Source organism: Nymphalis io, chromosome 21, assembly GCF_905147045.1.
Source record: "Nymphalis io chromosome 21, ilAglIoxx1.1, whole genome shotgun sequence".
Lineage (NCBI taxonomy): Eukaryota > Metazoa > Arthropoda > Insecta > Lepidoptera > Nymphalidae > Nymphalis > Nymphalis io.
This window is the reverse complement of record NC_065908.1, coordinates 9512510-9529373: the sequence shown is the minus strand read 5'-3', so window position 1 is coordinate 9529373 and position 16864 is coordinate 9512510. Positions and strand designations below refer to the sequence as shown.

General features: G+C 31.5%; 2 protein-coding genes across 4 annotated transcripts in view; one reads left to right on the top strand and one right to left on the bottom strand.

Moving 5' to 3' along the window:
• Positions 1–16864, bottom strand: part of LOC126776758 (yemanuclein) — a 425903-nt gene that overhangs the window by 239087 nt on the left and 169952 nt on the right. The gene's annotated exons all lie outside the window — the stretch shown is intronic.
• LOC126776736 (uncharacterized) overlaps positions 1–16864 on the top strand; it is a 129761-nt gene that overhangs the window by 66218 nt on the left and 46679 nt on the right. For 2 of the 3 annotated variants that reach the window (XM_050499448.1, XM_050499447.1), the window contains 3 exons: positions 479–587; positions 813–948; positions 1810–1942. In XM_050499448.1, coding sequence (XP_050355405.1) covers positions 488–587; positions 813–948; positions 1810–1942 — 369 coding nt within the window. In that variant the 5' untranslated portion in view covers positions 479–487. Of the gene's footprint in view, positions 1–478; positions 588–812; positions 949–1809; positions 1943–7933; positions 8066–16864 lie in introns of those variants that run through there. The other variant, XM_050499450.1, reaches the window with a different exon arrangement.

The following is a 16864-nucleotide window of genomic DNA, read 5'->3' as shown; positions in this document are numbered from 1 at the left end:
TATTTTCCATTAACAAGAAGCCCAGTAGTATCTGACTTTTTTGTGATCATTTTATTACATATAGTTACTTATATACAATTAAATTAATAAAGAAAATAACAGTCTATAAATATCCCATCGCTGGCTAAATGCTTTCGTTCCGGTTTGACACACTGGCACACTGACCCTAAGTGTGCCAGTGTAACTACAGGCACAAAGGACATAACATCTTAGTTTCCTAGGTTGGTGGAAAATTGCCTATGTAAGGAATAGTTAATACTTCTTACATCGCCAATGTAAAAAATGGTAATATGGGTGTCTGTGGTGACCACTTACTATCAGGTGGCCCATTTGCCCGTCCGCCTATAACATAGGCTTATCTTAGTGAAGCTAATTCATTCTCCAATCCAAATACATGAAGTAGTTACTCATTTCTGTCCAACAGTTTCTTCCACCTGAAATTCTTTACCAGCATTAAGATTTTCCCACTTGATTCCAGGCAGTGCGGATGTCGGGCGGAGGCGGCGGCGCGGGGCTGATGTCGTGCGTGCGCGAAGGCTCCCTCGAGCCGCCCTACCGACCGCCGCACGCCGAAACCAATACTCATGGTAAGTCACGTGACCTATTAGACTAATCTTCAAGGCCCTCCTGCTATCCTGGTATCTCGAATGTAAACATTGTTGTCAGTAGTAAAAAAGTAAATGTACCACTAATGGTCTTTTTCTTTTGTTAAGATGTTTTTTTCAGCGGTTAAGATCCACGTGTCACAATTTATCAAGCTCGGCTCATAGAATGAGCCGAGCGGTTAAAAAAATTTTTTTTTGTCTTTTCAGGCGAAGGGCGCACAGGTCGGTTTTTGCGCGGCTTGCGGCGTATGTTTAAGCGACGCGCACGCGCAGATAGCTCGCCCGACCCAAAGAGTAGCTCAACCAGTGAGCTGTTGGACGCTGAGCGACACACGAGAAGAAAGTGAGTGATTACGTTATACTTCTATTTCTAGGAATTTTATTTAACGCTAAAAACTTGACTGACGATAGAAGTGAAAACTTGAAACAGTCAAATATATTTGTCCAATTTCCAAATCTATTGGCACTTCAAGTAATAAATATAATATAATAATATATTCTGGAACATTATTCACACACGGCCATCTGATCCCATACTAAGCAGAGCTTGTACTATGGAAACCAGACAACTGATATACTACATATACTACTTTTCTTTTGTAAATATATACTTATATAGATAATTATACCCAGACTCAGGACAAACAGACATGTTGATGGACACAAATGTCTGTCCTGTGTGGGAATCGAACCCACAGTCTTCGGCGTGAAAGGAAAGTATCTACCAATGATAATAAATAAACGCCAACCGGACCGTCAGAAGTAATAATAATTATTCCTTAAATAATAATTATATCCCATTTTTATTATATAGCTTTTTATTCATCAAAATACACAGTATCGCAAACTCGGTAAAACTATTAAAACATCCTAATTTAAATAAATAATAGTTAAAATACACTAATATTATTTGTATAAACTGTTTATATACAAACAAAAATTTAGATCATTATTATCCTCATTAATTTCCACAATGTTTAAATTATTTGTACTCTTAAAGTAGTTTTCACTTAAAAACAATGATCTAAAAAAATTACAACTGAAAAATATTATTTCGATGACATTTAAAAACAGAAATATTAAAACTCATATAAAATTAATATTATTTAAATATTAAATCGTAAAAAGTGTGTAGTTTGTATAATAAATATCCTAAGCGTGGTACGTAGGAGAGACAAAAGTCTAAAGTATTTTTTACTCACAGAGACGGCGCTTACGGCAGCGGACTGTCAGTGTCACACGACTCGGTCTTTACCGGCGAGCGATCAGGCGACGAGTCGAGCGACGAACGACCCACTCCCGCGCATGGGCTCGCACATGTTGCCACTTCACATCGGGTAAGTACACATAGCCTATACCAACCACAAGAGGATTAAACCCGGATAAACAACTTTGACACCGAATTGACATGATATCTTGAATAATCTATGATTATCTATTCACTGTGGATTTGCGAAAAAATGTAATCGGAACTTCGAAAGTTAAATTAATATGGTTATAAATAGTTAAGTGGAATAGTGTTGTATTATAAATAAAGGTAAATTAATCGAGAAATGTTCGTAGTGCATAAAACAGCGTCAGTATTAGAAAATCGTATGCAGTTTGTAAATCTCAGGTTTGATTACTTTTGCTTCTTCTCCGATTGTAATAGACTATATTATATATTTTTAGCTTTGCGCGCGAAATGTTCAGAAGTTCAGTGCGGTTCAAATTTATAACTTTTTGATGTTGGTTAAAAATATAAGCGCAAAGCTAACAGTGAACAGCGAAGATTTTGTCCGTAACGAATATATGAAGTGTAAATATGATAAAGATATCCCTTTAAGTTATGTGTATATCCCCCATGAAGATCCATTAAACTGAATTAAAAAAAAATTCAAAACATACGAAATAAGCGTCTTATAGTATCAGTAGCGACATCTACAATTTTACGTCTAAAACTCTCTAAAGAAAACAACTGTACTGTAGTGTCCGTATAGGAACATAGATGGTGCTGTTTATAAACCAAATGAGTTATTTTTGCTGAAACGATTATTTATTAATTTATTACCGCTTCCAAAAAAACATCGAAACTAAAAAGCATACAAAAGCGGCCTTATCACTTAGAGTGATCATTTCCAAGCTCATATATATAATATATGAAATAATATATAAGCACAAACATAGATAATGTAGTATAAATATTAAATAAGTATGTTCATAAATAATAAATTTGCAACGACTTTTAAAAATATAGCTTCAACTTATTTCTATTTGCTGTATTCCACGGGGCAGGAAATTCCATGATTTTACAGCTGTAACTGCTGTAGCTGTTGGGAGATAATTTATTGGGAATGAAGTCGTGTTTTCAGCCACGGTGACCATACTCTGCAGGATTATAGAGCACAAACGTTAAGGGGGTTCAGGAGCTAGATAACCCTTTCTGTCCCTCTGACGTATATGCAAATTTTCATGATGTCCAATTGAGTAGTTAATACGTGAAAACGTAACAAATAAACTCACTTTCGCTTTTATATCTCTTAATTCTTTTATTTCTATTATCCTTATTTATGATTATTAATGTTTGCCAAATTATTTTTGTTATTAGTCACATTTGACCGGTGAAGTCATTTTTGATAACAAATTAATAATGATTACCGTTATATAGAAAAGAGGTGTTCGATAATTCTCAATACTTTAAAAAATATATATTATTAATCACGGAATTGTTAATAAAATCGTTCAGAAATTATTCGTTTATTCAAGCAAAGTATATTATTCTATCGACTGCATTGAAAAAAATGATATAGCAAAGATTAATTTCTGGGCATCTGGAATTTATATCTTTAATAATATTATAAATGCGAAAGTAATTTTGTCTGCCTGTTACGCAAGTTTAAAACAATGTCCAATTTTGATAAAATTGAGTATGAATTAAGCTCAAGTACTACTTACGGCTACTTTTTTCTACCTAAAACCCGCCCTTTCCTTTAAAGTCCTTTATATTATATATAAACTGTATTAGTTTATAAGTCGCTTTTCACTTTTGTCTGCTTATTTGCTTGCTTCTCCTAAACAGCATGTTGTATTTTGATGCAGTTTTATTTAAACTTAGATATGTTTTGAAAATTTTTACGAAATGAAAGTTTAATTCATTCATATTTAATAAATAAAGAAGCGATATATTTATTTTTTCAAAACGAATTTCTAAAGTGCTTACATTATTTTCTAAATTAAACTATTACAATTAAATCAAAAGAATTGTGTGTCTGAAACCTTCTTTATATTTTAAAAATTTACTTTAGCCCAATTTATTTGTCACATAAAGGTTTACTCAACACAAGATTACGAGTATATAAATGATAAAAAACGTTGAGTTAACGTTTGTTGATTTCCAGGCAATATATACATAGTTATATAAATGTAATTGTAGTTGTTTGAAACAACTCTGTAAATAAGTTGTGAAAAACTACTGAGTTTCCTTCTCATTGAAATCAGCATTCTGAACCGGATGGTAACTTTACATTTAATTCAATACATTAACTTCTGACACTGACAATCTCAAAAAAATACATATGTAAAAAAATCAAAATGTTATTTAATAGAAATCGTTAATTTAATGCATTCAATGTAAAAAAATTCGATATATAAATAAAGTTTTACAACGAAATGAAACGTTTTCGTTCGGAATCTGTTCTGGAGAACGTCAATAAATAATTTCCAGTTAAACTGCTCTTATCTGGACAGCGAACAGACGTGCAAATATTTGTATATATGTCAATTGCTTTTGGAACATAAATCGTTCAATATACGAGCCAATCCTACCAATGTTTGTTAAGTGCTTTTTTATTATATTAGGCAGGCTGTCTGGCAAGCTTGGTGATGAACAGTCACCGTTTATATACATATAAGAAATATAAACCATTGCATACATCAATGCGCCACCAAATTATGGAACGAAGATGTTACCCTTGTGCCTGTAGTTACACTGACACAAACACCCATTTTATTAAAGGGTTTTACGGTTGTAGAGCTTTGTGCAAGCCCGTCTGGGTAGGTACCACCTACTCATCAGATATTCTACCGCAAAACAGCAGTACTTGTTATTGTTGTGTTACGGTTTGAAGGGTGAGTGAGCCAGTGTAATTACAGGCACAAGGGACATAACATCTTAGTTCCTAAGGTTGGTGGAGCATTGGTGATGTAAGCGATGGTTGACATTTCTTACAATACCTATGTCTATGGGCGTTAGTGACCACTTATTATCAGGTAGCCCATATACTCGTCCTTCCTATTCAATAAAAAAGGGCTTAACACAACAAAGCCCTACCAAGTGCTTGCTCTTTGTATATTTAATTGATATAAGTATACTTTGTGTTTACCGTTGTGTTTCAGATATGCGAACGAAATCACGAACAGTAGATCTGCTCCATGGCATGTTAGCAAACTTGAGTTATGATTTTTTGGTTTATCATAATTCTTCAAAGTATGTAGGCTAGACTCACTATCGTAGATCTTAATGAAATAATTAAAAATATATATCTATTAAAGTATTATAAAGCAATAAGCTTATCAGAGCATTTATACATTGACCTAATTACAAATATATCATGCATCTAATGATGCAGGGACAAGTTCATCTGCAGACTGAAATGACAAAATATACACGTAATGTTATGTTTTTTTTAAATTTCAATTTCTGTAATTATGAGCATTTGTCTGACTAAATGCAGAAAGCTCATTGGTCGCATACAACGTCATCGGCTAACATCAACCAATGAAAATTAATGTTAAATTAATTTGACTTTGACTTTAAAATAAATTCTCTTTAAAATAAATATTTCATTTACATAAAGACGATTCTTGAGTTTTATTTTATATATATAATATATAAGTGTATTAGATATGAAATATTTTAATAGCATATTTTTTAAATGTAACGCTTCGTATCGTAGCAATTATTTTATTTCATAAATCATACTCATTTTATTTTATCTCGCGCAGTTTATCTTGATATTATTTATTATATGCTATTTTCGTCTTTATTACTACGTCACACGCAACAAAATTGCGTGTGAATATTTTACTTTTACGAATTTTAGTACGTACACTAATAATAAATACGTTAATTGAATTTTGTTTGTAGAAACTAAAAATGTTTAAAGACTTCTATTAAATCATATATTTTAGGGATCCGCATTTCAAAAAATGTATTGTTTTTTTAAACACATACAATTTTACATTTAATATGTGCTAATTGTGCTTTCTCTGGTATTTTTGTTGTATTATTAACTTTATTAACTTTGATAAAAAAATAGAAAGTATTGAAAAATATCAAACAAAATTATTTATTAAAAGATATCAGATCTATCGACTATATCACGGCGAGTGCTCTGAGGAATTATTCTCTCTTATTCCTGCTTCCCCCTTCCATCATAAGTCTACGCGTGTTGGCTCTCGATGTCACCGCCTAACTGTAATATCAATTCCATCGCGCACAAAGAAATTTGGCAACTCATTTCTTTGTCGCACTTCCAAAAAATGGAATTCCTTACCAGCTCACGTGTTCCCCTCCTCTTACAACCTGGGTTCCTTCAAACGAGGCGTGAAGAGGCATCTTGCGGGCCGGCAAGGCGGGGACGGCTAGTTCAGAACATTCTTCCCGACTGTACTGGCCGTCGTCGCGTTTGGACTCTACTACCACTTACCATCAAGTGGAGTAGAGTCATTTGCCATCCCGGCGTATGTAAAAAAATAATATATGAAATAATAAGTAAATTGCATATAGCCATTATTTGTTTCACTTGACTTCGGCAAATAGTATTTATATAAGGTAGTTTATAGTCAGCAATATAAACGCATCCTAACATAATTATAGATTGGTGGACACATCCTGTGTTCTTTTCATTTTCATGTAATTGTGCAGTAGGACTATTCTGTAAGAATAAACTCGAAATTCACCGCAGAAACTTGTCGTGAAATGTCAGAAAGTTATATACGACATTGACCATAATAATTAAACATTTCAAGAATACCCGCATGAAAATAGTATATCATCCATAAGTCGGTTGTCAACGTATCACGGTGAGTAATGAAGTGAGAATAGAATAGCACTGCAGCGTATATGTTGTGTTTATAATTCATCTCGTGCTTGACGGTGAAGGTAAACATCGTGAGGAAAACACTGCATGTGTCTAATTTCATTGAAATCCTGCCACATGTGTATTCTACCAACCCGCATAGGAGCGCCGTGGTGGAACAAGCTCCAAACCTTCTCCTCAAAAGGGAGAGGAGGCATTAGCCTTCATTTAAATTAATTATTTTATAATGTTCATAATATCAGCCAAATATTTAAACGATATTTTTTACTAGCTTTAATCTTTCATATGTTTTTTCTTATTCAATTTTGATAATTACGTAATAATAACATCAAGCACATCTCGCTTGGTATATTTTTCTTCATTTAAATCTCATCAGCGTTCTTAATGTCAGTTAAACTAATTGATTTTCCGTAAATAGAAATATAATACATATACATATAAAGTAATAGTTATGATACTATATACTAATTTAATTGATTTATGTGTATATAAATTAGTTATGTACATACATTCACGAATTACGAGCTTGCTTTGTTGATTTTATGATGAATTATAATAGTTGTCTATAAAGATTTATTTCAACTATATTAGACAAAAAATATTATATACTTTATTATCGATTTATTTTTTTATATTTACTATTATTGTTTAATCCATGTATTAATACGAATAACATATATTTAGGAACAAAGTTTTTTACTTGTATGTTTTTATTATCCTTACATTTTATTAATAATTAATGAAATTCATAAAATAATAAAGATTACGTTCTGAAATCGATTATATTTTTATAAAATTGAATGAATGAATATTAATTTAAATATATAAATAAGTATTTTAACAATAGTAAGTATATTAGCAGCAAGACCAAAAAGTAAGTGATAAATTTCGGCTCTATCGTTCGTTGGAAACTGGTTTGAAACTTGCAAGATATGATCCACACTGACAGGTGTACTTAAATAGAAGCTTCTAATAAAGAATAAACTATTTTTATATGTACAGTTACAAAAAAAACACCCATGCCACTATTAATCGAGATATAATATTCATTATTCATACAAAAACTAGTTGCTATAAAACACTGCTAATTGCTTATAAAAGCACTTATAATTGCTACAATATTATCTGTGGATCAGTTATATATGTAGCGAGTAAAGCCGCGTGCTGTTCATGTGTATTGGAGCAATATGTACTTTGTTTTCCTTCCATCCGTCGAGATGGGATGAATCATGCAGTCGCCATCCTAACGCGCTCGTCGCCGCCGGCGTTCGTGTCAAAATCGAATATCGAACTTTTTTACTTTTAATTTGAAAGTGCAGTGGTTCATTTTTATATCGCTTTAGCTGTCAGATCGTTAAAAGTTTTTAATTTAAAAAAAAGGTTATATATATATGAATAAAAATATAATTGTTTTTTTAATAAATATTAATATTATATTAATTAAAATCGTTAAAAAAATTTTTGTGCTGCATTTAAATATAAATTAAATAATAAAATTAATCTCAAAAGTTTAATTTCTACTTACGTTCCAAACTGCTTAGTGCTTATAAAATGTTGTTTTTTCTTCAATATCGTTGGTAAATTACTCATGAGGCTTAAATAAGGCGATACGGTAATTTAGCCTCGAGTTTAATGCCTGTGACTCATTGCCAGCAAATCAATAATGGTTGAAGGACAACATGAAACTAAAAACTACACATGACACTTTCCAATTAGAACCCATGTTAAAACTATATAACTACATTATAAAACTGTTAACTTTCTGTAAGCCATATTTATGGAAAGTAAATTATATATCTGAAAAATTAAAAAAATATAGGTTTCAAAATAACTATTTAATTTTATCTCTAATTATTATTTGTACGTAAGGATGATTATTAAGTTATTGTATACAATTGTTCGATTTTTGAAATTATGTATCTATATGCGTTACGATTTTAATGAAACTTGGCAAGATGATAGCTCTTAGTTTTAATTTACACAGCTTATTATAGAGCATAAGGATTCGTTACATAACTAAACTACGTTTAAAGATACAAAGTTCTAGTGAAGAAATTCGCGATATTACATTCATTTTAAAAAAGCGTACAACAAAGCTTTGTTATATAATATCAATTCTTATTATGACGTAAATATATTTCCATAATATCATTTCCAAATAAAAAATTTCTTGGCACATGTTCAAACTACAACAGCGTTTATATATATATATATATATTATTAGGGAATATATATCATTAATAAATATATTACGAACACTATTTTTTTAATATAATCGTTATGTGAGATCATAAAGCAAGTATATTAAAGACCTTGGTTTTCTTTTTTTTAATTCAACTCTTGATACAATATTCATAAAAACTACAATACAGTTGGTAGAAATTTTAAGATTTTTGATGACGAAATTAACCAAAATAGCTTAAAATAATCCTTCACAAAATCATATTGCGCTCTCATAAGGCGTTAAAACGAAATGTCTTGATTTAAAATGTTGGATAAAATAGAATGATACCAGTTCCGAAACCGGTTTGATTGCTTTGGAATATTCGTTGGATGGTGCAATTTTTTTTATAATATATTATCTTCCGATATCGTTATTTATAACATTGTTTTCACTGATCTCATTCGGGAATGTTTAATTAATTTGTCTCTATGAATTTAGCTAGACAAAGACGTTATGAATTAATTAAAGATTCTGTAGGAACTCATTTCATTTCTCACCCGTGAAATGTTCACAACCTAATGGCGATATATTATTTTGATGCGTGTGTTCTTTTAATGTTATAATTATTAGGGTCAATATCGCGTTTTACTGGTGGTAGGGCTTTGTGCAAGCTCGTCTGGGTAGGTACCACCCACTCATCAGATATTCTACCGCAAAACAGCAATACTTGATATTGTTGTGTTCCGGTTTGAAGGGTGAGTGAGCCAGTGTAATTACAGGCACAAGGGACATAAAATCTTAGTTCCCAAGGTTGGTGGCGCATTGGATATGTAAGCGATGGTTGACATTTCTTACAATGCCAATGTCTAAGAGCGTTGGTGACCACTTACCATCAGGTGGCCCATATGCTCGTCCACCTTCCTATTCTATAAAAAAAAAAAAAAAAAATCACTTTCTGACATTTCACGATCGTTTTCTGATGTGAGTTTCGAGCTTGTTCTTACAGAATAGCTCTACTGATGCTAATAATATAAATATAAGACGTACATAGAGATACATTTAAACAAAAGTATTACCATTTATATGATTGGAAGTTAATTAAAGTCAAAGGCAAAATCTTTATATAATATTGAATTATTATACTTATTTATTGTAAAAAATCTAAAAAGAAGAACCGGCGAAACAAAATGTGCAGATTTTTTTTTATTGTCGTCTATAGTTTGAGTTTCGCAATAAAACTAGAAATGGTCTGAAGGCAATCGTTTTCCAAAGGTGTGTTATTATTTCAAAAGTATTTGTGATATCCTTTAGCATGCAAATGTTCTTAACGTCTAAGCGATCGCCTCCAGGCTATTTCTGACATTAAATTTTTTAGCGATCGCTTATCAAGTTTCATCTGACGTTTTCGTGCGATTTCATTAAGAAAATATAGTAAAAGTACTTTGAAATGAGCGGATAATTGTGGTGGATATTTACCGTCAAACAATATAAGTTGAAAGATGCTAAACTTTAATTGAATCGGTTTTTATTGCTTTAATCGTTAAGTACCGGGACGACCGGGCTTCGCTCGATTCTAATGAGTAGTAATTAGTTATATTTATCTTTTCTAAATTATTGCATTTATTCCGGCCTATTTATTGATAAAATTAAAAACCTTATCTAAATAAAAAATATGAGTCAAATCGTTAGAGCCGTTTCCGAGATACACAATATACATATATACGAGTAAAATATACAATAATTGCTTATATAATATTATAAGATGTATTCAAACATTTCATAACGAACAAAATCGACTTCGGTGAATATGCTTTCAGAAACATTTTATTAAATAAAATATTGACTGTTGCTTCTCAATATAAATCCTATAATGTAAAAAACGTTAAGAAAAAACATATAATAATTATTTCGTAAGAAATTGTAATACTCATAACAATGACAAAAGAAAAAACACACTTATTACGCCGATTATTACTCGATTTTCGGCAGTAACTATTTTCTAAGCTAATGGATGGGGTGACATATCAACGCATAACACAAGCTACGGGGATGAGCGCCATGATAATTTACATACGGGTTCCTTTAACACAGTAAGTTATCACTAAGTAAAATTTGACCACTAAGGTTGTGATAAAGGGGATGAAAATTTACATTAAATACTTTATTTATTGAAATTTGTGTTCAGCAATTCTGATTTGAATGCGAATTATTGAAGCTGCGTCCGAAAAACATTTGTTCCTAAGCATTAAAAAAAAAATAAAGAAACGTATAAGTATACTTACGAGAATGATTGCGTGTTTATTCTATAATAATTAGTGATTGTAACAATTGTAATGAAGAATAGTATAATATCTTGCAAATAATATCACACATTGGGTATTAAACGATAGCCTTCAGAGTATTTCATATATTATAAACTAGTTACCGCCTGCGGCTTTGCACGCGTGTAGGAGGTATTAGATTACGTCCTTTATCCCTAACAACGTGTACGCAAAGTATAACAAAAATCGGTTGAATAGTTATGACGTGGTAGCGTGACAAACAGACAAAGTCGCTTTCGCTTTTATAATATTAGTAAGGATTATGCATATTAAACAAAGCCAAAACAATCTAGCTAATTCGCTTCACTGTTTCGTTTCCTTTTATTTAATTTTTTAAATTCTCTTGATTAGGATTTAGTTTTCCTTTTGTACGCTTCAATATTGAATGAAAATAATGCATTTTCATTCCAATTAAAAACTCATTCCATTCAAAAACGTGTCGTATTGTTATTAGTAAGTCGTTAGCGACGCGCGTGTCGATTACCATTAATATGGTACCACTTGATTCTAGCTGGTGATTAATAGACATGTTGAACAAACGTGTTGACACTTCGAGAAATATCGACCAAAATATAATTAATTGTATGTCGGCGACTAGATATTTTCGTAATCTTTTCGGTGAAAGTAGTTTCTGTTTATTTATCTTGTCTTTTTGCTAGATTTTGAGAGAGTTTATATTTTATGTAAATTTTACATATATTTATAATTATGTACAATGTGACACGAGTGTGCATTCATCTTCACTCGAGATGTCTACTAATTATATAAACAAAAGTCAAAATGTGGTCTACAGCTCGAAGTTAACCGCAGGACGCGATTTCAGAAAGTGATATGCGACAGTCAAATTATAAGCTTTTTTTTTATTGATTGTAAAAAAAAAAAATCTAAAAGGCCAGCGTTTGACCGTTGACTTGCCTGATGTTAAGCATCGAAACGGTCTAAGATGTGGCACGCTTGCCTATAGATTTGTAATACAGATGAAAATATCGTATCACCGTAAGTCGATTATAAATATTTCACGAGTGAGATACGAAGTGAGTGAGCGGTGCGTGTTTCCGTGTCTTAAACGGAGGCGTTTGTGCTTTGAAAGCAGAACAAACAAACGTACTTTCACATTGATATAAGTATATTCGGCAGTTATTATATTTTAAATTGTAACTGTTAAGAAAAATCTCGATATAATTTGGTTTTAATTATTATTATTCCTTATCCCCATTCATACTGTAATCACAATAAGAATTAAGTTGTCAGTATTAAGGGTTAGAAACCCTGATGGTATAATAATAACTAGTAGTAATTGTTTCGGCCTTGCTTATAAATGTTGTTAAATATAATGTTTAGAGGGTAATTAACAATGTTGTCCCTTTCTTTCGAGTGTCAAAACAATGATGTCAGAAAGAGAGAAATCAATGTTTAACTAAGGCTTTTCATGTTTACTATTAAGCTTATTAACAACAATATGATAGTCATGACGAATATAATTAATAATAAATTTGGTTTTGTTTAATAAAGGGTCTTCATTCTCATCGTTTATGTACTACCAAATAGCAATTTATATTGCAATGTTTAGATCTAACTTCGGTGATCGGACGAGAACCGGTGTATTCAACATGGTATGGACGTTGGCAAAAAAGCCGAGATGGCCTAGTGGTTCCAACGCGTTAATCTTAACCGATGATCGTGGGTTCAAATCCGGGCAAGCATCACTGAATTTTCATGTGCTTAATTTGTGTTTATAATTCATCTCGTGCTTGACCGTGAAGGAAAACATCGCGTGGAATCCTGCATGTGTCTAATTTCATTGAAATCCAGCCACATGTGTATTCCTACCAACCCGCATTGGAGCAGCGTGGTGGAATAAGCTCCAAACCTTCTCCTCAAATGGGAGAGAGAGGAGGCCTTAGCCCAGCAGTGGGACATTATCAGGCTGTTACAAAGATCTAAAGTAGTGAACAATTGGATATAAAGATGGGTAATATTTTATTGTACACCACACGCGTAAAATTAATATACGTACTTATGATACACACGGTATATAAGTCCACAGAAGGTGGTCTTATTGTTTAGCGATACAGGCAATTTTATGTATATTTTGTATAGAATGAGATGGGCAGGTGGAGCAATAAAAAATATTATTACCATTATTATATAACAGACGCAAGGGACATAAAAACTTAGTTCTCGTAGTTGTTATCATTGAGGGTGGGTGTATATAGTTATTATTTCTGTCAATGTTCATGGTGACCTCGGACATCAGGCCCATATTCTCTTATGTCTTTCTGTTATAAAATCTTCTGTCCTGACTGAGTAAAACTGCAATTTGGAACTTTAATAGTTTTTTTTGTAGCGTAAGCATCCGCTTAGAATGGTTTTGCGGAAATTTCAACTTTAAGAGGGCAATATTGGGGGGTATAATTGTATTAATTTACTCGTGCGAAGTCAGAACGAGCTGCTAGTTAATAATAAAAGAAATAAATATATTAGCTGTTATCGATAAGTTTGTGACTTAGTACACGGGTCCACTATTATTAACTTCATTAACAAAATAATAATTAAAATACCTTTAGTTATTGAAACACACAAACAGATGGTAGGTAAATACATTACGTTCAATAATATTGTCTTGACTTTTTTAAATAAATTTTTATTTAAAGAAAATATATTAGTAAAAGGTGTATAGAAGAAACATTTTGATAAATGTATCAGTCTCATTTATTATGATAATGAAAACAGTTTTAATTTAAAAAACTACCGTATCATAGAACATCTCGCTTAGAAAGTAAAACTATGATGTTCGTAGGATGCACCTCAGTCAGTACCGTCTCGCTGACTGGTCAGACTTTCAAAAACGGCGCGCGCGCAAAATCGACGTGTTTATATTTCGCGATGTTTGTGTTCGATATTCGAGTGTGCGCTTTCATAAAAACCGTTCAGTGATCGAATATCAAATTTCGAATTAAAAAAAAAAAGTACTGTCAATTACGTTTATTAATATCTCTAAGTGTAACGTTATTCGAATGAGTTCGAATTTAAAAAAATAACGGGTGTAATTTTGTTATGAAGTTCTTAAGTGCATGAACAGTTTTAATATTTAAAACGTTTCGTTATTATTTGTGTGCTGTGTTTGTAAAAAAATGGCGCGTTCGTTGAAAGAAGCTTTTCGGAGTTTTTGGAATATAGCGTGGCTGTTCACGACTAAAGTTTTTTTGGTAATTATTTAAAACATTTATGATTTATATCTTAATTTTATCTACTACTTTATTAAAAAAAATACCACAATTTATTCAGTCAAAATAATATTTAGTTAAAATCGTTAGTGTTTCCTCGATATTTTTTAATCTGTTAGTTATTTAGTTTTGTCACGACGGAGGCGATATCATTATGCGAACACAAAAAATGTGTCATATTTATAATTTCTTTCTTAAAATCGAGTCACGTCTCTTATTATTTAACTTTAATACATGTTTTTTTATCACATAAACAACAACACAAATTATATTATCTTATTGTTGCTATTAATTGTACATAGCTCTAAAATATATCTAAAATAGTATAAAAAGTCTCTCAATTACCCGAATTCTAAATAAAATTCTTGCTTTACTCGTAAAGCAAAAGTAGAGTATCAGCCTGTCAATGTCCCACGGCTGGACAACAGGTCTCCTCTCAAAAAAACAGCTTGGAGATTATCCCACCAAGCTCCTAATATTATTTAATAGTTACAATAAAATTTTTGACTTGTTTTAAACGATTTTTATGTCGTGATTAGAAAGTTTTATGATTCATACATACAAGTGCGTACTTAACTTGAATATAAACACATCTGTCACGGTCCGTGTACTCGGAGGCTTGAGATAATTCAAGACATTACTTTCATCTCTAATTAATAGCGATATGTTACAACACAAGTTAATTATCTAAATGTAACTTAAAATACGAAAACTATCGAATGCCTTAACTACACTCGTGAATACTTTTATTAGGGAAACATATTGAAAATATTACAAACATTAATTAACTTCTTTATAAACCAATTAAGTTTCCACGTAAAACTAAATTATATACAGTAAATTCAGAACATTATAAATAATATATAAATATTCAAAAGTTAAGTAAACTGCAAATAATATAAAACAATGGTGATGCAATATGGTTAGTGATGTTTAATATATCTTTTGTTATATTATTTATTTTCAATGGTAATCTTAATTCTTCGTGGAAGCGTTAAGGCTTTTTACTAACGCAAACGTGCATACAAGCGATAAACGCATTACCTTTCTTCGTTGTGTCGTGTTGCGAAACTATTGAGGTTAATATAAACGTATATTTCAAAAAAACTAGCCATTTCGTTTACAATTTTAATTTAAGTTTCATGACTAACCTAATCCGACCATCTCGTGTATAATAAATAAATAATAAATAAAATAAAATTGTCTAATTACTATCCCCAATCAAAACATTATATCGACATGTTTAATATAGATGAAGTATTTCTTACATTACGCAATTACACTTGAAAACCCTATCGATTCTAGAATTTTTCAATTTATTAATGAATATGTCAATGAATATCATTTTACTGACTAGCTGAACCCGCGTATTGTCCAACATGTAATTTTTAATTGTTTAGTATATATGTATATCTACGCACAGACCAAACTACTCAGCTTTATGAAAATTGACATACGGGTTCCTATTACACATTACTTTAGCATAATGGAATGATTTTTGAAAACGTTACTCTTAAGTGAAAAATGGGATGAAAGTTACTATGAAATTCCATCGTTTTCTTCAATTCTGAATTATAACGCGAGCAAACTTTAATTTGTTCCTAGTTTAAACATCCTTGTAAGTCTACTTGGCCATTGGCCTCTCTAATGTCACACCACTGAGCTCAATCTTCACTCGATAACTTTGTTTCTCTGTCGGATCACCACATTTGGGATTCGATCCTTCAGAGAAACTCCGAGCATAGATTTTTCAATCTATTTAAGTCCACGTGTTCTAGCCTCCGGTTTATCAACACCTCAAAAGAAAGTTTGTATAGAATTTTAATTGTTATCTAATTTTATCGTCACTGAGATTAAATGAAATCGTATCAACACTTCACTTTTACTTGACATCAAATTATAACTGCACGTAATAAAGATGTTATTGTATGCGAACTGATACAATCTTTCAATAAATTTTATTTAATAGCAAGTGAAAATTATACAATCGTTTTTTTTTTTTTAAATACGTTGTGAGTCAAAGAAATCTGTATCGAACTCTTTTGTTTTATCAGTGGATGCTGTTTTAAATATATATTATAGTTAGACGGACGGGCGAAAGGGCTACCTGATGCTTAATTGTCATGGACGTTGACGCCTTCAGAAAGATAAATCATCCCTTATTTTGCCAATACGCCACCAAAGCAAACTAAGATGTCATGTCCTTTGTGCCTGTAGTCACTAACTTACTCACCCTTCCAACCGGAACACAACAATACTAAGTATCGTCGTTTGGTGCTAATGTATCTGAGGTTTATAAGCCCTACCACTAAGTATTAAATATACAATAATACAACGTATATTAATAACAATTGATCGTTTTTGTATAATAATCTGTAACTGAAGTCAAGTTTCCGACTCCTCAAAGTCAATACTTCCTGTGACGTATTCGTTCATATTAAAAAAAACATAGTTATATTTAACTTTA